The sequence below is a fragment of the Balaenoptera musculus genome, chromosome 1 (assembly GCF_009873245.2).
Source record: "Balaenoptera musculus isolate JJ_BM4_2016_0621 chromosome 1, mBalMus1.pri.v3, whole genome shotgun sequence".
Lineage (NCBI taxonomy): Eukaryota > Metazoa > Chordata > Mammalia > Artiodactyla > Balaenopteridae > Balaenoptera > Balaenoptera musculus.
This window is the reverse complement of record NC_045785.1, coordinates 137,876,603-137,900,098: the sequence shown is the minus strand read 5'-3', so window position 1 is coordinate 137,900,098 and position 23,496 is coordinate 137,876,603. Positions and strand designations below refer to the sequence as shown.

At 41.0% G+C, this 23,496-nt stretch overlaps 1 protein-coding gene and 1 long non-coding RNA gene across 2 annotated transcripts in view; one reads left to right on the top strand and one right to left on the bottom strand.

Moving 5' to 3' along the window:
* DHX9 (DExH-box helicase 9) overlaps window positions 1-16,550 on the bottom strand; it is a 56,419-nt gene extending 39,869 nt beyond the window's left edge. Inside the window, exons 1-3 of the mRNA XM_036850586.1 lie at window positions 16,375-16,550; window positions 13,329-13,461; window positions 11,818-11,958 (exon numbers count right to left, since the gene is read on the bottom strand). Coding sequence (XP_036706481.1) covers window positions 11,818-11,958; window positions 13,329-13,439 — 252 coding nt within the window. The 5' untranslated portion in view covers window positions 13,440-13,461; window positions 16,375-16,550. The remainder of the gene's footprint in view (window positions 1-11,817; window positions 11,959-13,328; window positions 13,462-16,374) is intronic.
* Window positions 16,461-21,999, top strand: LOC118894402. The gene is made up of 3 exons (XR_005019707.1): window positions 16,461-16,542; window positions 20,529-20,627; window positions 21,875-21,999. It is a non-coding gene; the product is annotated as an uncharacterized LOC118894402 (long non-coding RNA).
* The last annotated feature ends 1,497 nt before the right edge of the window (window positions 22,000-23,496 follow it).

Genomic DNA, 23,496 nt, shown 5'->3' with positions numbered 1-23,496 from the left:
CGCCCAAACACATGGCTCTACATTTCATCACTCTTCTATCTGCTGAGACGGTTCCCCACAGGTATCTCATGCTTCTTCAAGTTTTATTTAAACATTTTTTGAAGGATGCTTGGAGACCAAATAAACTTGCAAGATGAAGACAATATCTTCCTCTAGGGTAGGAGGCAGGTTTGTTTCCTAACAAGGATGATAAAGATAGCTGGCAGGTTTGCCAGCAGCCCCCCAACACTGGGGGCTTTCCTAAGCTCAAGTGCCTCAGCTGTGACACAGACCCACTGTGTCCTCAGCATCCACGTGGACCTACTCCACACCGTCCCCCAAGGGGTTCAGGGACAAGGGGGAACTGAGGCAAACATGAAGAGTATGGTGCCTACTATCCCACGAGTAACAACATCCTTTGTCTCCGACTCAGAAGTCATGTATCTTCTGCCAGTATCTATGAAACTGTGGCAGTCTGAATTGTTAGCTTGCAAGTATGGTAAAATCTCAGACTCTTAAAAGAGTTCTTGATGCTATCCTTCAGTGAAAATCCATTGCACTGTTCTTACAGGTCTTACAAACTACATATGCACAAGTTCTTTATAATTTTTACTATTATAGTAAGATATTTGTCCAATTAAATTCTTTATAATACTTATACCTCATTTCTTTCTACATATTCCTTTTTATTTACTGCATTACACTGAGTAATGGTGGTGACAGTGGACACCTTGGTCTTGTTTTAACTTTACAGAAGTTCCCCTAGCACAGGGCATCTCGAACTATCCGTGATGAAGAACTGGCTTTGAGTTTTTTCCCCTAATCCACTGGGAACAATATTTTCGTAAAATATACCAAAAATAAATTCCTAGAAATATGAAATAGAAAAACATAAAACACAAGCCCAAGTTTTCTAACTATTAGATTCAACAAATACAAGTTTACTGTCAAAACATCATTAAGTATTTCTAAATTCTTACTCATTTCTGTATTTACCTCCTCACAAACTGTAACAAACACTTTGAGCAGCACTTTGTTTTTAGTACAGTGTTCACTATTATTTTTAGATGATACCTTTTAGCATGTCTAGGAAGTATTTTTCTACTCCATTTCCTAAGTACCTTATTGGTAATAAGCACTTAATTCTGTCAAATGTTTTTTAAAACCTCTATTAAGTTGATCACTGAGTAGATATTTCTTCTAGACTCATCAATGTGATATAGTAAAAAAGTCGGATTACAGGGTTCTGACTCAGATCTGCTAGAGGTGTCATAAGATATGGTATGTGCACCAAATTACTTTTCTCAAATACGAAACATGCTGCATTCTCAAACCCATCTAACCACGTGAGTTTTTGATAAAGGACTGTGAATCTATTTACTTTTTTCTTAATTAGACTTGGGATGGACTATTTATCTTTTACAAAGAACATCAAAAATTTTTACTTATCACTTTTTTTTTTTAAATCATAGGTCTTTTTTAAAAATTTTTTATTTATTTATATTTATTTTTGGCTGTGTTGGGTCTTCGTTTCTGTGGGAGGGCTTTCTCTAGTTGCGGCAAGCGGGGGCCACTCTTCATCGCGGTGTGCGGGCCTTTCACTGTCGCGGCCTCTCTTGTTGCGGAGCACAAGCTCCAGACGCACAGGCTCAGCAGTTGTGGCTCACGGGCCTAGTTGCTCCTTGGCATGTGGGATCTTCCCAGACCGGGGCTCAAACCCGTGTCCCCTGCATTGGCAGGCAGATTCCCAACCGATGCGCCACCAGGGAAGCCCCACTTATCACTTTTATTGATACTTTTTTCCTTTCTAATTCAGCAATTTCTGATTTTGCCTTTATTAATTTCTTCCTGTTTTATCTGGTGTATCTTCCTGAATTGAAACTTATTAGCCCATTCATTTAAAAAACTATTCCTTGTATAAAAATAAAAGCATTTGGGCTTCCCTGGTGGCGCAGTGGTTCAGAGTCTGCCTGCCGATGCAGGGGACACAGGTTCGAGCCCTGGTCTGGGAAGATCCCACATGCCACGGAGCAACTAAGCCCGTGAGCCACAACTACTGAGCCTGCGCGTCTGGAGCCTGTGCTCCGCAACAAGAGAGGCCGTGATAGTGAGAGGCCAGCGCACCGCGATGAAGAGTGGTCCCCACTTGCCGCAACTGGAGAAAGCCCTCGCGCAGAAACGAAGACCCAACACAGCCATAAATAAATAAAAAGAATTAAAAAAAAATAAAAAATAAAAAATAAAAGCATTCGATGACGTTCCTTTGAATAGAATATTCCTCTGGCACTCCAGAGTTTTGATAGACAATGTTATCTAAACAGTCTGTAATTGTAATTTTAAATTTTCACTTAGAACTAAGAATTCAAATTTCCAAGTGTTTGGAATTTTTTGGTCCCTTTGCCACTGTCTCCCATTACCATCTTGGTTTTACCAATACATACATTAGTATTTCTCATGCTAGACAGACTGATACACTGTGAATTGATGTTTCTTTGTCTTTGCTGCTTCCCTCCTTAAAGTTTGCTCTGATATTAATATTGCTACTTCTACTTTATTTTGTACTTCATTTGCCTGGTACAGCTTTATTTATGTCTTTATTTTCAATCTTTTTGACTGAAAGATTTCTTTATACAGATAGCATAGGGCTTGAGGCAAAGTACAGCCTATTCCTGGGACACCGTTAATAGCCAGGTCCCAGCAAAAAACCAGTGAGCAGCACTGGTGCCACAATGTTTACTTGTCTTTCCTCTTTCCACCACCTTGCCCACTCCAGGGCCACAATTCCATTCTACCTCGCTCTCTATCTACATCAAGTTAAGAAAAAATTTCTTCAAGATTGAGGTGTTTTTAGTGGGACAACTTCCTACCTTCCAGTGATGGGGAGTATTATGGATTAAATGCCTGTGTCTCCCCAAAATTCATATATTGAAATCCTAACCTCCAATGTGATAGTTACCAGGAGTCGGGGCCTATGGGAGGTGATAAGGCCATGAGAGTGGAGCCTTCCTGAAAGGGTACAGTGCCCTTATTAAAAAAAAAAAAAAAAAAAAAAAAAAAAGCAAAGCAGAGAGCTCTTTCACCAGACACTGAATCAGACAGAACCTTTATCTTAACACTTCCCAGCTTACGTAAGTGTGATAAGTAAGCCACTCAGTCTATGGTACTTTGTTATAGCAGCACTAAGACAGGAAGGATTTCCTTTTTTACATTTACTGATCAATTAAGATTAAGATGCAGAAAAGGGTATTAAAAGGCGTGTCATTGTGCATATAAACTTGGCTCTGCCCTAAGGAAGGTTTAATGACATGAGAAAATGTTTATTATATTAAGATAAGCGAAAAAACGAGGTTATAAAATAGTATACGCAATTTGTATTCTATCATGTTAAAATACACATTTAAATATCTAAGCAAAGATACATAGATTTTAGCGACACTGGCAATACTATGGTTTATTTATGTTGTCTTTTTTATAATCTTTATGTTTTCTAAAATTTCTGCAATGAACATGCATTAAACACTGTAAAAAATGTTATTTTTTTACTTCTAGAACTGATAGTAAAATATGAACTACCAATAGATAAGCAAATAGACAATTCAAATAAAGAAGTTAGAAATAATTAACATTTAGAACAAATGGTCTACTTATTAATAATGAAAGAAACACAAATTAAAACACTATCATTTTTTCTCTTAAATAATTTTTAAAAAGACTACCAAAACTACTAAATCTGTTGATATAGGTGATACATTGAAATGTACAATGGTTCAAGCGTTCTGATAATCTTGCAATATTACATTAAGAATTCAACACAGTATTCAACATAGACTCACCTACAGACTGATGTGACCAACCCCCCACCCAACACAGGTGACAAAATAGGTTCATTATTTCAGAGGGCATATTGTTCCTATGAATAAATCAAACAAAATCCCCATCAAAAACCAAAAAGATTTTCATCTAATAGAAGGAAGCAAGGCCAGAAAAACTGTTCACTGTACATAATTTAAAAATTCAAGTTCAGGAAAAGAGACAAGTTGTACAGGGAAGTTTCATAAATTCTCACTGCAGTCACTTTTTTGGGGAATGCCTGTTTAAAGTTGATCTATTGAGGTGAAAGGTTTTGTTCAAGATGAAGAAATATACAGCTCCATGTCAAGTGATATCAAAAGATTAATTATGGTTTCGTCTAAGTAAAAGTTAAGGATTGATGCATTCATTACAAAAAAGATTCAAGTACCAATACCTGATAGAATGCAAAGCTTACAGAGTAGTATGAACAAAGGATGGGATAACTATGGTATGGAACACTTAAGGGTATGGGACCATACCCTACTAAGTGAGGGAATGATAGAACACGAAATTAAGGAGCAGCTGGAGAGACAGGAAGAAAATCACGAAGACTGGGTAATAGAGAAGACAAAGGAAGAGTGTGTTGAGATGGAGGATGTGAACAATAAAGCTGAACACCAATTCGGTAAAAAAGGGGAGGGGTGGGGGAGTATTAGTTTACATTAAGAACATTTTTTTTGGTATGGCAGGAAATACCACACACAAAATCAAAGATATAAAGGACAAACTGGAAAAAAAAATATTTGTATCATATCACAGATAAAGGATTACTATTGCTAATATGCAAATAACTTAAAAAATAACAGAAAAATGGGTAAAATATATGAACAAGCTCATTGAAAAAGAAATGCAAATGGCCCTTAAATGCCAAAAGATCTTCAACTTCACTAAAAATAAAAGGAAGGCAAATTAAACGTATACTGAGATATCTACCACAGACTGACAAAAATAGAGCAGTGGTGAGGCGGTAGACTGAGGTTTCTCTACCCTGACACTACTGACATTTTGGATAGTTAATTCTTTGTTGTGGGGGACTGTCCCTGGCCTCTACCCACTAGATGCCAGTAGCAGCCTACCCCCGCCCCCTTGGTCAAAAATGTTATCTATATATTGCCAATGACACCCCACCCCGGTGGGGGGCAGCTGCCCCTGTTGAGAACCACTGGAAATGACTGAAAAGGTGAAAATTGCAAAATAATACAATTCCTATCCTATGGAGAGAGAAAACTGTAATAGCTTGCAAAATCACACGGGCATATATCCTTTGACCCAGCAATTCCATTTCAAGGAATCTCTCCCACAGACAGATTAGCAAAACTACAAAAATTCATATGCATACATATGCATAATACATAGGCTATTCATGTCAGCATTATAAGTAACAGTAAAAAGATAGTACAAAATTCCATCAATAGAGGCTAGTTGAATAAACTATGGTACTATGGAAGTGAAAAACACGTAGGTAAAGAAAAAGAAGTGTACACAATAAGATAGTGTTAATTTAATAAAGAGTTGCGGTAAGGGATATTAAAATATATACACATTTTTTTTCTTTGCTTATAGTTAGAAAAAGGTTGACCAAAAACTATATAACAAAAACAAAAAACTGGAAGACAGGAAAAAGGATGGAGGAGGCAGGAACAGAAGCCAGACTTTTCTAAATATACTTCTTTTGTTAATTTAACATCAAAACTATGTAACTATTTAATTTGGTTCTCCAATTTTAAAAAGGTGATCCCTAAAAATCAAAAGCAAAATGAAACAGATGAACCTGAGTATAGAGATGACAGTATGATCACAAACAGGAATTATTTCAAACTTTAAAGTGCAGTACTTTGTATGTCTATAGTAGGATACACCCTAAATATGAATAGAATTGCAAAAAATGTTAAACTTTTCAGTAATCGTATTATTGGTGGTAGCAGTGGAATTTATAGTGTGAGACTGTTGTACATGTATTATTGAATAAAGCAACAGAGTAATTATGTTGGGGCACTGCAAGGAACCATGGGTTTTGGATTGGGGGAAAATGGACATACAGATCTACACTAAAGTTAAGCAAAAGCCCTGCAATTCTGAATTTAAACTGGAAGCATCAGGTGGAACTCAAAATATATCTTGTCTTGGAAAAATTTTTCCCAAGCTGTGTACACTGAAAAAGCTAAAACAATGACCAATTTAGCAGTAACTTCTGGCACTCAGTTTGTGGCCTCTAGAAATCAACCCCCAGTGAAAAGAACCAGGGATCTTAAGAAATGGCTGATTCCAGATCTGAGATAGAAAAATTCAAGTTGAGCCAAACATATGGCATGCCACAAAGCATGAAAGTGATCAAAGACTAAGGGGTAAGGTTAAATGAACTTAGAAATCAATGTGAAGAGGGTCCTACTGGTCCAAAATGGGACAACTTAAAATAAACATCAACAATAAAAATAATGGATTAAAATATGTTATATATTTGAACCAATGAGTTCATAATAATTTTGGGAAAAAACCTAGCTGGTAACCTTTGGAAGATGCTAGGGACAAACTTATTTCTTTTAATTGTTAAAGGGAAAGAATCATAACATTTATCTTGCTTTTTCTGTATAAATTATACCTCAGAGTGACTAAATTATTGATAAGGAGAGGTTCTGTTTTTGTTTTTTTAAGGCAGTTTCTTGTTATAAAAGTATTCCAGCTAAAAATCAAAGGAATGTGGTAATGAAATAAATCTACACGGTGATATCAATGGCTGCTAACATCACATCATGCACCTCCTCCTGATGGAAGTACAGACCATCATCTTTGGAAATTTCTTGCTCCTGCCCCTCTACCCCAATCAAATCTGAATCTGATCAAGTCTCTAATCTAACTACCACATATGGGAAATAGAGGAACAGAGAAACATGTTTTATGATACCAGAGGGATATAGCTGCAAAATCTAAACTGTGGGAAACTAAAGAATAAATAACATGCTTTCTTCAATAAACAAATTCCAAAGAAAAATTAGAGACAAAGGAAGAGGGAGAGAGAATCTAATGATTAAAAGACTAGATATCAATCAATTGTAGTATATGGACATCATTTGGAGCATGATTTAAATAACCTATTAAAAATGGATTTATGAAACAATCAGGAAAATCTGAATACTGAGGGTATTTGGGAATATTAAGAAACTATTCTTCAATTTTTTTTTTAGGTTTGATAATGGAATTGCTATGTTTTTTAAAGGATTATCTTTTAGGGATACAAACTGAAACAGTAACAGATGAATGACAGGATGTTTGGGATTTGCTACAAAATAATCCAGAAGGAAGAATATAGACAGAAATTATAGAGCTGAATCATGGTTGGCCATGCTGAAAAGTGTTACAACTGGATTATGGGAACACAGGGGTTCATATCATTCCTATACTTGCTTTGATACACATTTGACATTTTCCGCAATAAAAAATTTAAGTATCCTTTGCATTTAGAAACAGGTCATTTTTGGCAAGTGCATTCTGTTGAGTGAAAAGGCAAGTGAAGTGACACAAACAGGGTTTGGCAGGGATGGGGAGGTGAAATAAAGATGGTATCTAAAAGTAAAGACTGGCTTGTGATATAATATTTTTCCAGGACTTCCCTGGTGGCGCAGTGGTTAAGAATCCGCCTGCCAATGTAGGGGACACGGGTTCAAGCCCTGGTCTGGGAAGATCCCACATGCCGCTGAGCAACTAAGCCCGCGTGCCACAACTACTGCATCCTGCATGCCTAGAGCCTGTTCTCCACAACAAAGAGAAGCCACCGCATTGAAAAGCCTGCACACTGCAACAAAGAGTGCCCCCGCTCGCCGCAACTAGAGAAAGCCTGCACACAGCAACAAAGACCCAACGCAGCCAAAAAATAAATAAATAAATAAATAAATTTAAAAAAAAAAAAATATTTTTCCAAATTCATCCATTCATCATTCATTCATTCATCTAACCAAAAAATATTAAATGCCTGCTGTATGGGCCAGGAACTATTCTAGATGCTAGAGACACAGCAACGAACTAAAAACAGACAAAAAAATCCTCTGCTCTCATGAATTTAATTCTAATATGAGGATCTAGGGGAAAAAATTAGGTTAGAAGCGGGTTTTTCAATCTCAGTATAACTGACATTTTGGGCTGGATAATTCTTTGTTGTAGGATGCTCTCCTGTGCATTGTAGGATATTTGGCAGCGCCCCTGGCCTCTACCTACTAGATGTCAGTGTCACCACCACTCCCTTCCAGTTGTAACAACAAAAATGTCTCCACAAACTGCCAAACATCCCTGAGGGACAAGATGACTTCCAGTTGAGAAGCAGCGGGCTAGAAGTTAGTAAGTGCTATGAAGAAAAATGCAACAGTGAAAGGAAATAAGAAGTACCAGGGTAACAGAAGATTTGCAATTTTAAACAGGATGGCTGGGGAAGAGCACTACAGGCAGAAAGAATAGTTAAGTACAAAAGTCTTGAGGTGGAAAAGATGCCGGCATATTTGAGGAACTGCAAGAAGGCCAGTGTAGTTGGAAGAAGTGAGGGAGAAAGCAGAAAATGCATATTCAGAGCATTTAATGGGAAAAATCTGAATGTGCCAAAATGCTAACAAGAAAAAACTGAAAGTAGGATACTGTTTATGGTATGACCAAGTAAGCTCCTACTAGACTGACTCCTGCAGATAACATGAGCTCTAGGAAAATAAAAACAAGAACTAGGGCTTCCCTGGTGGCGCAGCAGTTAAGAATCGGCCTGCCAATGCAGGGGACACAGGTTCGAGCCCTGGTCTGGGAAGATCCCACATGCCGCGGAGCAACTAAGCCCGTGCGCCACAACTACTGAGCCTGAGCTCTAGAGCCCGTGAGCCTCAACTACTGAAGCCGGTGTGCCTAGAGCCCGTGGTCCGCAACAAGAGAAGCCGCCGCAATGAGAAGCCCACGCACCGCAACGAAGAGTAGCCCCCGCTCGCCGCAACTAGAGAAAGCCCGCGTGCAGCAACGAAGACACAACTCAGCCAAAAATAAATAAATAAATTAAAAAAACAAAAAACAAAAAAAAACAAGAACTAAAACACCCCTAAAACCCCCTCGACTATACACAGGCACTAAAAAGTAAACAAAAGCTGGCAGATTCTGGAAGGACCTTGAAAGGAGAAAGCAAGAAATAGCAAGGGTATAATTCCTGTTTATTATGCCTTTTAGCTCTAGGGAAGACCATGTGAGGCAGCTAAAACTCAATAGAAAACCCAGTCTTCCTGGCCTGACATATCAGAGGATAAGAATTTGGGGAAACCAAAGCTGCTAAAAAGTGGGAAAGGAATCCTGGAAAGGAAAGGAGGAATCTCAAATTCTGTGTATAAACTCTCCCCAAATCTCTGGCTAACCCATGAACTACATATATACAGGAAAGACTCCAAGCCTCCTAGCGTAGGATCAGAAAACTGAAGTGAGATTTGAGCTATCACTCAAAAGACAGTGTTTGCAGTTTGAGTCCAACTAAATTAACTGCTTAACAACACAATAACAAAATAAATACTCTTTGGAGGAGTAACATTATTTAGACTCTCCACAGCATAATATTCACAATGCCCAGGATATAATCCAAAATTACCTGACACACAAAGAGGAGAAATCTCAAGAGAAAGCACAATCAACAGAGCCCAAACCTGAGATGGCCCGATGTTAGAATTAGCAGTCAAGGATTTTAAAGCAGCTATTAAAACTATGGTCAATGACATAAAGGAAATTCAGTCATATTATGAACATATGGTTATAATGAATGGAAAGGTAAGAAATGCTACCAGAAAAATGAAATCTGTTTAAAAAAAAAAAGGTGATAATTCTAGAAATGAAAAAAAATCTGAAAAAAAAAAAATCACTGATGGACTTAACAGCAAAATGGAACTGAGAAAGCAATCAGTGAACCTGAATACACTGATTATCTTCAACATATATTGAACATACATATATATGAAATCATCTAATCTGAAGAGTAGAGAGGAAGGAGGAGAAAAAGAAGAGAGCCTCCAGGACCTTTGGGATAATATCGAAAGTTTAACATACACGTTAACGTAAGAGTCCCAGAAAAAGAAGACAAAAAAATGAGGCAGAAAAAATTTTTTTTTAATAATAGCCAAAAACTTCCCAAATTGGGTGAAAGACATAAATTTACAGATTCAAGAATTTCAGCAAACCCCAAGCAGGATAAGTACAAAGAAAACCATGCCTAGTTATATCACAGTGAAGCTGCTACAAACCAAAGATAAAAAAATGAAAGCAACCAAAGAAAACATTGCATATAGGGGGAAATGATTTGATTGCTGCTGACTTCTCATCAGACAACAATGGAAGTAAGACAACAACAGAATGTTTTCTTTAAAGTGCTGAAAGAAAAGAAAACTGGCACCTCAGAGTTGTATATCCAGTGAAAATATTCAAGAAAGAAGGTAAAATAAAAATATTTTTACATAAAAGAATTAAAGAGAATTTGCCACAGGCAGACCTACACTACAAGATGGAGGAAGAGGCTAAAAAAAACAGAATTAGGTCATAACAGATGAAGCAAAGGCCAACAGCTTCCAACATTTGAAAGATATTTGCAACATTCTTTTCATAGCCAGAAAGAGTCTTCAAGGTCATCTTGTCCAACCCCTTCATTTTATAGATGGCTCAACCAATCTAATTAAAAATCCTGTAATTATCTAGTGGTATAGTAGACTAGAAAGTAAGACTCAATTTCTGGGTAAAAGCAATGGAAGGAAAAACACCATGTATTTTTACCTTTATAAGCAAGTCAGAATACAAAAACTCAGTGAAAAGTGTTAAAATTGATAGATTATTCCTAAAGGTTTTATAAAAACTGGATCTTTCATGTACAACCTAAGGCATCTACTTAAATCATAATGTGAATCTTTTTATAATATCAACAATACCTGAATTTTTGTGAAAATTCAAGTTTTCATTTTTTAATTAAATGACAAAGTTTATTTATTTATTTTTTTAAATTTTATTTATTTATTTATTTATATTTTTGGCTGTGTTGGGTCTTTGTTTCTGTGCAAGGGCTTTCTCTAGTTGCGGCAAGCGGGGGCCACTCTTCATCACGGTGCGCGGGCCTCTCACTATCGCGGCCTCTCCCGTTGCGGAGCACAGGCTCCAGACGCGCAGGCTCAGTAGGTGTGGCTCACGGGCCTAACTGCTCCACGGCATGTGGGATCTTCCCAGACCAGGGCTCGAACCCCTGTCCCCTGCATTGGCAGGCAGATTCTCAACCACTGTGCCAACAGGGAAGCCCCAAAGTTTATTTCTTAAAAACAGTACTAGAAAGGGGTTTTTGCTGCATACTCCCAATATAATTAAAATGATCATGGTATCAAAAACACAAGAATGATATTCCATTGCACCAAATACTATTTTGTCTCTACTATCTAAGGGAATGTCAATGGGAGGAAACGTATCTTAAAATGTTACTGACTTTGGGACTTCCCTGGTGGTCCAGTGGTTAAGACTCCAAGATCCCAATGCAGGGGGCCCGGGTTCGATCCCGAGTCAGGGAACTAGATCCCGCATGCCCAACTAAGGATCCTGCATGTTGCAACTAAAGATCCCACATGCTGCAACTAAGACCCGCACAGCCAATTAATAAATATTAAAAAAAGGTTACTGATTTTTATATTCTGTTTAAAATGTTGTCTTTGTGAGTGCACAGAATACAACAGGCTCTGAAAAATCAGTTTTGAATGAATGAAATATATAAAACCTTAAGACATACAGATTAAAGGGATCTCCCAAGCCCACAAGTCAGGTACATAATGAGAATAAAATCCAAATCTTCAGGAAATCATCCTAGTTCTCTGAGAAAACAAAATGCCAAGGTTCACTCTGGAACACATTAATATACTATTTGAAAACAACATTGAAAAATTTATCACCCTGGGCCTCCATACATACTGGATTAGCATAACCTTATAACATATGTCTCAAGTGCTTGGCCATACTTACCCCAATAGCTGGAACTTCTTCACTCTTCACTTCATTTATTCGAACCAAATAGTTAACAAAGTCTCTGGCAGCATTGCTCTGTGCATCCTTTTTATTGGTGGAATTACCCATGCCAGTGTAATTATATCCTTCCACTCGAACCTTTAACAGTCAAGAATAAAATACCTTGAGAGACTGACCTGCATAATTCTGGTCTTTAAAAAATTCATAATTCACTAGTCCATTAAGAGACTACAGTTAACTGTTGGAAATATACTCTATAAACACACTGAAAATAACACACTTAAGAGAATTCACCAGTTGTCTTATTAAAAAAAGCTTAATTCGTGTTGTCTAGTAATAAACTAATGCAAAAACAAGAATGTTAACTTATGTGGCTCAGATATTCTCTTCTCACGTAACAGAATGTTCCAGTCTATGGCCATTACCACCCTGAATGCGCCCAATCTCGTCTCACGTAACAGAATGTTCCAGTCTATGGCCATTACCACCCTGAATGCGCCCAATCTCGTCTCATGTAACAGAATGTTCCACATTAAAATGTGACTTTGTAAGACCCAAGAACAAACTCTCTATTTGTATTTATTTTAAAGTACGCTGACTTGAAGCAATCAAGAATTGATCTACTTTCCATGGAAGCAACCTAAATGCCCACTGACAGATGAATGGATAAAGAAGATGTGGTACATATATACAATGGAATATTACTCAGCCATAAAAAGGAATGAAATTGGGTCATTTGTAGAGACGTGGATGGATCTAGAGACTGTCATACAGAGTGAAGTAAGTCAGAAAGAGAAAAACAAATATCGCATATTAACACATATATGCAGAACCTAGAAAAATGGTACAGATGAACTGGTTTGCCAGGCAGAAACAGAGACACAGATGTAGAGAACAAACGTATGGACACCAAGGGGGGAAAGTGGGGAGGGGCGTGGTGGTGGTGGGATGAACTGGGAGATTGGGATTGACATGTATACACTGATGTGTATAAAATGGATAACTAATAAGAACCTGCTGTATAAAAAATAAATAAATAAAATAAAATTCAAAAAAAAAGAATTGATATACTTTCTACTGGAATTAGTAAAACTACAAACAGCTGGTCCAACTTTTCTGATCTGCACTACTGGTACTGTGGAAGCTGTGGAAGATTCACGTTCTAATTAGAATAACTTACCTATCAGATTGTTTTAAAAGTAATGCTCAGGGAATTCTCTGGAGGTCCAGTGGTTAGGACTCTGCACTATCACTGCCAGGGGCCCAGGTTTAATCCCTGGTCGGGGAACTAAGATCCCACAAACTGCGTGGTGCAGCCAAAAAAACCCAAAAAACAGTAATGCTCACTTGAAAATGATTCATAATGAAGCAGACGTAACAGGCAAGTCACAGTAAAGAAGATTCCTCAACGTACAACACATTAACATTTTCAAACAGAAAACATTGTTCTTTTAATAATAAAATAAGCCTCAAAAGTCACATAAATGTAAACTGTATTTTTTTAGTACCTCACACATGAATTTCTGCCTGTTTTTGTTCCCCACTGCTCTAATTTCATAGGTTGGGGTCATCTTCCTTTTGCCACACCAGGCATACAGAAAATTTTTAACGTCACCCATGATTCAAGTGTCTTCTTCAGACCTAAGAAACAAGTTAGTTAAAAACAGCATTATTTATAAGAACAAACACTGGAAATTACCAACCTGGAATTTACTGAAAATCTAGGTTAAGTACAGGATATTCTATCATGCTGCTATTAACACTGCCTATGAAGAAATTTTAATGACATAATTGGAAAGTCTATGACATGTTATAAGAAAAAGCAGGATACTAAAGTATGATCTGAACTACACAAAAAGTATGCATAGGTAAATCAAGACTGGAAAAGACATATCCCCCCAAGCGTTATCTTCAGGTAACTACAAGCGGTTTTTATCTTTTCTTGAAAGACATTTTATGTAACGTCCCACTTTTTACAAGAGGCACTTTATGTGTTTTATCTAATTTAATCCTTACAACAATGGTAGATAACATTATACACAGTAGATCCTACTATATCATCTTTTTACAGAGGAAGAAACTAGGGCATAGAAAGTTTTAGTAACTTTTCTAAGTTATCCACTGTGGAGGCCTAAATTCAAACCCAAACTACTATATTAAAAAATGGTCATCAATCATTTTGTATATAAATCCAATAGTTTATCCTCATTTGGATTATGTCTCGTAACAGACTGCCCTCAAAGTTGTAGGCAATATATTATGTTACTAAGTCCAAATACAGCACTTAAACTGGAAACAGTAATCAACGAACTTAAATATTCTGTGCCAAATCTCTCCTTTAGGCCTTGTTATTCATTAAAATTTGAGAATATTATGTCTTCTTTAAGTGCAACATACCATACTTGTTGGCATTCTCCCTCTACTCCAGGTTATAAGGTAGCAAAAGAGGGCTTCCCTGGTGGCGCAGTGGTTGAGAATCTGCCTGCTAATGCAGGGGACACGGGTTCGAGCCCTGGTCTGGGAAGATCCCACATGCCGCGGAGCAACTAGGCCCGTGAGCCACAACTACTGAGCCTGCGCGTCTGGAGCCTGTGCTCCGCAACAAGAGAGGCCGCGAAAGCGAGAGGCCCGCGCACTGCGATGAAGAGTGGCCCCCACTTGCTACAACTAGAGAAAGCCCTCGCACAGAAACGAAGACTCAATGCAACCAAAAATAAAAATAAATAAAAAACAAGGGTATCTTTAAAAAAAAAAAAAAAAAAAAAGATAGCAAAAGATATGGAGCCTGAGTCTAAAATCTGAGTCTGAGTTACAAGCAAGGTATGTGAGACTAAATTAAGAACCAGAGAAAATATGCTACGAATTTAGTTTGCTGTGATGTGAGAAGAAACCCCACTGCTAGCATTGTCTCTGTCTTCTGTTAATGTTTAGTGCATTTTGTTAGCACCTAAGTCTTGTGTCATCCAACCTGACCCTAGTATAAAAAACTTATTCTGTAGTCACAGGTTAACCCTGGGGACATTCTATTAATGAAAAGCTGTGGAACGCTGATGATGTCTATCTACAAGTTCCAACCATGAATAATTAAAAAACAAGCCCTCAGCGTGAATGAGTAGCATGAAGTATGAAGGACTACACTATCAAATTCCTTCCTCCCTCGGTAGTCTCATCTAACTCCATAATATTAAATATCAACTATATGCTAATGATGCCCAAATATATATTGAAAGTTCAGTCTTTTCTCTTTAAGCTCCAAAATGAAGCTCATCCAACTGCAGCACTAACGGACCCATCTGAATGCTAACTTGGCATCTCAGTTAAAACAGAATTTTAAATTTCCTCCCAAACCTGTTCCTCTTCCCGCCAATCCCAGTGTTCCCATCTCCCTAAATGGCACCGCCATCCACCAAGTTACTCACGTCACCATTTGGGAATTTCCCAGTCCCTCAAGATCCTCCATAGCTATCCCTTGTAGAGCCCTTATTATGTGCCAGTCGGTATCCTTAAAGGAGCATCTATGTGAACTATTTTACTTAACCCTTACAACACTGTATAGATAAACATTACTATTATTCCCTTTTTTACAGGTGAGTAAACTGAGCCAAAGAATAACCTGCCCCAGGAGACAGAGCTCCTAACTGGGGGACCCAGGATTCCAAGCCAGGTAGTCCTGATCTACTACTGATTTACTGCGCACTTCTGCCTCCAAAACATGTCTCCAATCCATTCGCTTCTCTCCCTTCTCCCTGCTACCACTACTGCCCACCTGGAGTAAATCAAGAACGTCCTAAATGATTCCCATTTCCACTCTGGCTACCCCTAAATCCATTCTTCTCTTAAATTCTCACCACATTCCAGTCACATGGCCTTCTGTCAGTTTCTTTCCAATCCCTGCCAGTAAACACTAACCCCTTCTGCCTCTGCGGTTCTGCTTTTCCTCCGCGTCTTCACAGCTGACGCATTCTCCGCCCGCTGGCCGAGATATCGGCTCAGAGGTCTACCTCCTCCGAAAAGCCTGCCTTGCCACCCTATCTAAAGTAGCTCCCTCCCTTTACACTAATTCCTCATGATCTTTTTACCGAAACCTGCAGACATTTGTTTCCCTACTGCCACCCCCGCGCCACGACCGCAACCTCTGGGAGGGAAGGGCAAGGACTGTGCCTAACCTGTTTACTCTCTGTCTACAGCACCCGCAGGACAGCACCCAGTATTTGTAGCACGGGCCCTAGGCATGGGTGGCGCCTCGACGGGCTCACCCTCAGACGATTCATCCCCTTTCACTCTGCGGCGACGGCGACAGCGCCACCACCACGAGCAGGGCGGAGGAGGAAGTGGGGTCTGGCTGCTCCGGAGACGGGACCGTGACCAGCTGCGCGGAGAACCGGGGGCCACCTCGCGGCCCCGAACAGCGCAAGCGCGGCGCGGCAAGCAGCACGCAACGCGCAATCCGGGAACCCGGCGGGGCGGCTCCCCCTCCCCCTCCCCGCCCCCGGCAACAAAGCCCGGCTGCAGAGCCGCGGGGCCCACCGGGTGACAAGGACGTCTTTCCCTTACCGGCGTCCGCTTCCTGGTACCCGAGAGCACAGCCCTCTTAGGACCGTCCGTGGCTTCGGCCTTAGCGACGGACACACAGCGAACGCAAAGCCACACGCACAGAGTCGGAGGCTGCAGCGGCGGCGGCGGCGGCGAAATGGCTCCGATCGCGGCGCCAAGGAAGGCGGGGTCAGTGCGCTAAGCATGCGCAGAAAGCGAGCTTGGGACAATGGGCGCCCAGAGGGAGGAGCGGGGCTGCAGCTACCAAGTGGCGGGTAGCGTCTCGTCGCCTGGGAGATCCGCTGTGCCTGGCCCCGGGCGCCCCGGCCCTGCTTCCTTCTGTAGTGCAATACCTACTTCTGAAAGTTTTTTGCGAGTTGGGGACCTGTAGCATTTTAATGCAGCAAAATGTTTTGCAGCTTCTGTCACAGGGACCTGTGGTAGATGAGGTGCCCTTCGAAGACAGAACTGGAAATCTCAGGTGCTAACTTTATAGGGTTGTTGAGGCAATTAAACAGGATGGCATGTGAAGGGAGCTTATCATGTGTATGTGGCACACAATAGGTGTTCAGTAGGTGGTGGTGTAGTGAGTCAGATACTCTAACGTGAACGTCTCCTGAAAGACATAAACTCAGTGAAGGCAGGAACCCTGCCTGGCTAGCTCGCTGCAGTGCTTGGTACATCCAGAGCTCAGTAAAAACTAGTTTAATGAATAGACAAAAACTGCAAGGTTGTTTTTGCTCACATTGGATAGCCTCTTGTCTTCAGAGTCTTTGGAATAATTTGGATTCTTAACTATTGTAGTAGTCACTGTTAAGTTTTTGAACTCTAGTGCTTCCCACGGAGGCAACAATACAAAACATTTCAAACTGGGGTTGTTCCACAGAATCCAGACTAATCAATTATCTGGCCCCATCATACCTACCATCCTTATATTTCACCTCTTCCACTACGTTTTTTCCCAACTCTTCTAGCTTAGTGTGATTAATCCCTTTAAAACTCTGTTGCTCCTATGATCAGAATAACACAGCATTCTCGAGCATTACTCATTCTTTTATTTTCTCCATGTGTTTGCTCTCTTCAACTAGGAACAAAATCATTTGGGTAAACACGTTAATCTTTCGTTTCTTTGTCCCTTCCAGGGTGCTTAAAGCAGCAGGGGTTTTTTTATGATAAGTGAAACCCAACTAGCATAAGTGAATTGCAAGTGTTTTGTAGCAGATAATGAACACAGCATTTTTATTACCAACTTTTTGAATTGTCTGGTAGACTGATTACATGTTTCATTATTTTTTCTGGGGTTTTCTCTTGCTCTTTCAATTGAGAGTAGTTCCTCTGTCTTTCCATTTTACTTAACTTTCTCTGTCTCTATGAATTTAGGTGAAACAGTTATCTGTTGTGGTCTTGAATAGGTGTTTTTATGTGGGAGCATCCCTATGTAGACTGTGTGCCCAGTGTCTCTGGTGTGAGGACTGGATTTCATGTGGACACCAGCTACATCTTTTCTCAGCGTATGCTGACCACGATCACCTTGATACGGGGTGTGACTGGTGCTGGAGGAGCTAGAGCCTGTGCCCGGTGTGAGGTGGGACTTCCTCTCTGTTCAGTGGCTGTCACCACACTGTCAGGGGTGGGGTCTGCTCCGAGTTGCTGGAGCGGAAGCCCTGAGGGCCAGCCTCAGGCTGGCTTTGTTCTCTTTATGTTTTTACTCCTCCCCGCACTGAAGCCTTTGCCTCAAAGGAGGGGAGTGGTGAAGTAAATGGGGCTCGTGTGCTTACAGAGGTTCAACGTGCTGCCTTTGTAGGCATCTACAGCTCTGCTCAGAAGCAGCCCAAAGTCATGTCTTTTCCCCAGTTGTGGCCATCCCACATCTAATGCAAAGTTACGGTATGGAGTGGTTGGGGCCAGTGCATTCGCCAGGCTGGGACTGAGGGTCATAGCGGTTTAAGTGGCTGGGCTGCCATGAGAAGTCTGGACTGCTTCTGTGGTGCTGTTTGAGTGAGTGCCAACAATGGCCACTGCTGCCCCACCTGGACCATACCCCAGGCCCCTGGGTTACCTGTGCATCCCTAGATCAAGTCTTTTCCCAGGTCCTGGCTGCCCTAGGTCCATTGCCAAGCTGTGGTGTGGAATAAGTGGGGCCAGGGTGTTCTCTTAGCTCAGACTGGGGAGCATAGCAAGGAGGCAGCCGCTAGGGCAGACCTCTCTCCACCGTGTCTGATGGCAAACCAGCACCTGCGCATTCCTCACGAGTGGAGTCTAGGCTCCTCCAGCCTTTTCATCTGTCCCAGTGGTCCTCCAAGCAGCCAAAGGGGCTTATCCTTCTGCGTAGGACCCCAGGACTGGAACGCCCAGTGTGTGGCTCGACCTGACCACGCCTCAGGGCTAGTGTCCACCTGTGCGATCTCCCTTTTCCTTAGTCCCCTCCCAAAGTCACAGGTCCCCACCCGATGCCCTTCTTCCCATCCTACTGTAACAGGGAAGCGCCAACCCTGACTCCATGTTGGATCTGCTTCTTTACTTTAACCTTTGCTTTTTGTTGCTAATTGTTCACTAAAGGGATACTGTCTATACATAATGGCCTGCCTCCGGGAACCCTGCCCCTCTGCCTGAATGTTAAATCAAAATGCCTTTGTTCAGGGAAACATCCGGACCCTGTCCACCTGTGAATGGCTGCTAGAAAGGAGAAATTAACGCATCCCCTCCCCGAGGCTGGCCATTCCAGGGGATATTTGCAAAACTTGTGGCCTTTTTACTTTACTTCCTCACCTCCTCCCCTTCTCTGTTCTATAAAAGAAACTGGCATCCAGACCCCGATAAGATGGTTTTTTGAGACACTAGTCTGCCATCTTCTCGGTCTGCCGGCTTTCCGAATAAAGTCGTAATTCCTTGCCTCAGCACCTCATCTCCCGATTTACTGCCGTGCCGTGCGACAAGCAGAGCGAACTTGGACTCGGTAACACTACCTGATTACATGGGAATCTTTCTTGCAGCCTTAGTTGTACAGGAGTTCTTCTGCCAGTTTCCAGTTAGTTTTCTGTGAGACTTGTTCCACATGTAGATGTGTTTTTGATGTATTTGTAGGGGGAGGTCAGCTCCACATCCTCTTACTCTGCCATCTTGATCCTCATCCCATGGTGGGAGTATCTAACCATAGAAATAGGCAAATGCTATAAGTCTGGGCCCTTTCCCCCACATCCTCTGCCAGAGCCAGTTGTTAACCATTTACCAGCTCACCACTGGCCTTGGTCTGGGCGGGTGCTTCAGCTGCCCTGGGTTTAGTCTTCCCTTCCCTTGAGCCAGGGGTGGGGTGGATGCTGGTCTTCCAGCTCCAGCCTCCTGCCCTGCAGCTTGGGAAGTCGATGGTGAGTTGTGCTGCTTCTGAGCTGCCCTGGAGTCTGTGTCCTGAGCAACAAGGTGGTTGGGAATGGAACCTACATAGTACCCAACTGCTGAGGTTCCAGGGCTTTCCACACTTCAGAGAGGACTTCAGCGGTGGCTGGGAGACCCTGGTCCTTTGGGGCTGGTGACATTTGCCAGCTGCCCATTTTCCTCTGAGCTTTGCATTCTCCTCTAAGGATAAGACTCCTGAAGCAAATCTTCTCTGAGCATCACCACCCCTCACATTTGAGGACTTTGCAGTTCCTCCGAGCACAGCTCTGCTCTCATGTCTCCGATCAGTCCATCTCAGACTCCTATGCAACTTCCTCTGTAAGCACACCAAATGCCAGTCATGCCCAGGTTCTGTTCTTAGCACTCTATATATGCTCTGCCTGGACAATCGTATTCTTCCCATGGTTTCAACTACCGTCTGTGTTGATACCCTCTAAACCTCTATCTCCTATCCAAACTTTTTGAACTTCAGATCAATATATATAAACGCTTGCTGGGCCTCTCTACATGATGTCCCACAGGCTTTGATTCCTGGGTGTCGATTCTGATTCTTTTATTTTTGTGGCAGGCAACCTTCACCATGGCCAACAATGATCCTCTCCTCCTGGAATTCATTCCCTGTGTAGTCCCGTCCTACATTGTGCTAGGGTTGTCCTTTTTGACTAATAGCATACAGAAGGGGAAGGTAGGCTCCTTCTGAGATTGCTTTAAAAGACTGTGGCTTCTATTTTGAGCTCTGGCTCACTTGTGTGCCATCTCTCTCTCTCGGATCTCTCTCTCAGATCTCCCTTTCTGGGCTAAGAAAGCTGCCATAATGTTGTGAGAAACTGAAGCCTCTGGCCAAGAGCCAGCAAGGAACAGAGGCCTGCCCACAACTATAGGTAAGTGAATCTAGAAGCAGATTCTCCAGCTCCAATTGAACCTTGAGATGAGTAAAGCTCTAGCCAATAGCTTGACTGCAACCTTGGGACAAACTCTGTGCCACAATCACCCAGTTAAGCTGCTCCTCGTTCCTAACCCTCAGAAATTGTGTGGATTTATAAATGTTTCCAGGTTTAAGCTGCTAAGTTTAGGGCTGATTTGTTACATGAAATAAAGAACAAATGCAAGTACAATCGTCCCTCAGTATCCACAGGGGATTGGTCCCAGGACCCTTGCAGATACCAAACTACGCAGATGCTCAAGTTCCTTAAATAAAATGGCATAGTATTTGCATATAACCTATAGGATATCCTTCTGTATACTTTAAATCATCTCTAGATTTCTTTTTTATTTATTTATTTATTTTTTTTATACTTTTTTTTTAAAAATTATTATTTATTTATTTATTTGTTTCTTTATTTATTTTTGGCTGTGTTGGGTCTTCGTTTCTGTGCGAGGGCTTCCTCTAGCTGCGGCAAGTGGGGGCCACTCTTCATCGCGGTGCGCGGGCCTCACTATCGTGGCCTTTCGTTGCGGAGCGCAGGCTCAGTAGTTGTGGCTCACAGGCCTAGTTGCTCTGCGGCATGTGGGATCTTCCCAGACCAGGGCTCGAACCCGTGTCCCCTGCATTGGCAGGCAGATTCTCAACCACTGCACCACCAGGGAAGCCCTAGATTTCTTATAATATCTACAATGTAAATGTTATGTAAATAGTTACCAGTATGTGGCATATTCAAGTTTTGCTTTTTGGAACCTTTTGGAATTTTTTTTTTTTTTTTTTTTTTTTTTAATATTTTCCTTCTGTAGTTGGTTGAATCCTTGGATGTGGAACCCGTGCATACAGAGGGCCAACTGTATCTTCCATATCTAGGTTCTGTTGATCCTTTCTAAATATTTTTCGTTGCATTCCCTCCCCTCCATCCCCGTTGCCACTTCCTTAGTGGCTCCACCATCGGTTACCTATCACAATAGGCCACCTAACGGTTTACCTGTTCCCAGTCTGTCTTCCAATCTACTCATCACACTGCTTCAAGAGTGACATTTTTAAAACAAGAAGTCATGTCACATACCTTCCTATCCCATACACACATAAATACTTCAAATCTTTCAATGATGGTGACTTTTTTCATATATGCCTCTTTGACCTGCTTGTTCCTCTGAAATCACTTAGCAAAAGTCATTCTCTCATTTTGTTTGTTCCAAATAGTGATACATGGATCATTCAAGAACCCACAGATGTTTTCCATTCCCCATCCTCTGCTGTTAGAAGCACAGTCAGAAATTCCCAACCTACGAAAAAATCTGAGGATGGCACTATGATCTGGACTCCAGTAATAATAAATGCAAATTTCAATTTCAATTCTTGGGTTTCATATCATTTTCGACTTTATTTTGGCACCTATTGAGTTAAAAGGTTTAGCAGCAATGTAATGCTTCTCTCTGTTGTATAAAGAACATACACCGAATGCCTTGGATAGCTATAAAAACTAACAATAACTAACACTTCACTGTGCCTAAGATGTGCCAGACACTATTCTAAGACCTTCTTCATATGTGTAATCCTCATAATAACCCCAGAAGATAGATATTATAATTCTCATGCTATCAACGAGATAAATGAATGGCTGAGAAGTTAAATAACATGTTGTAGGGACCTCCCTGGTGGCACAGTGGTTAAGAATCCGCCTGCCAATGCAGGGAACACAGGTTCGAGCCCTGGTCCGGGAAGATCCCACATGCTGAGGAGCAACTAAGCCCGTGTGCCACAACTACTGAGCCTACGCTCTAGGGCCCGTGAGCCACAACTACTGAAGCCCACGCGCCTAGAGCCCATGCTCCACAACAAGAGAAGCCACCGCAATGAGAAGCCCGTGCACCGCAACGAAGAGTAGCCCCTGCTTGACACAACTAGAGAAAGCCCGCGCACAGCAACAAAGACCCAACTCAGCCAAAAAAAAGTAAATGAAATAAAATAATAAATTAAATAAATTTATATTAAAAAAAATAACGCTGTAGTCACACAGATAGTAAGTGGTGGAGCTGGGACTTCAACCCACACAGCCTGAGGTCAGACATAGAAGCATAAGGCCAACCCTGCCTCCCACAAAACCATGTTATACTGTTTGCTATTTCATACTATATTGAACCCAACTCTCTACTACTCCTTGGACTGGAATCTTATGGATAACACTGGCTAAGAGGTGCTGCTGGACTCAGTAACAAAACCAGTCCCTGAAATCACTTTGACCTTCCAACCATCTCCAATGAACTAATTTCAGATTTCCACCTTGGAAAAGATGTCAAAAATCAGCTTTTAGTATTGTGATAAATAAGATATTTCACGTCATTACTTTAGTTTTAACGTTAAAAGCTAAATTCAAAGATAACAATAAATTCATAATATTCCAAAATTTTACTTTTTTTTAAAGGCATTATTAGCAACCCACTGCTGTATAACACTCATTCGTTTCTTTCTTTTAAAATAAAAAAAAAAAAAAACCTGAAAGTTTTCTAATGGTTTTCCTTCCTCTAGAAGGCCAACACAAACAAAGTAGTGTGACGTGGCTTGCATTTAGGTGCACTCTGCACAGGCTTCCCAGTAATGTTGCTAAACACCTTTCCCTATTTTCCATTTATACCTTCTTCAAGATGTGTTAAAGTGTTGTTTAATAAGGGACCCTAAACAGAGGGTATCCATTCCTGAGCTTCTGGCACATCCATATGTTCAGATTCAAACTCATCCAGGTAACCAGATGGCTAAGGGAACCACTAAAGAAATGAAATATGTTCTGGGCCAACTTGTTGGCCTGAATTCTCCTAACTCCATTT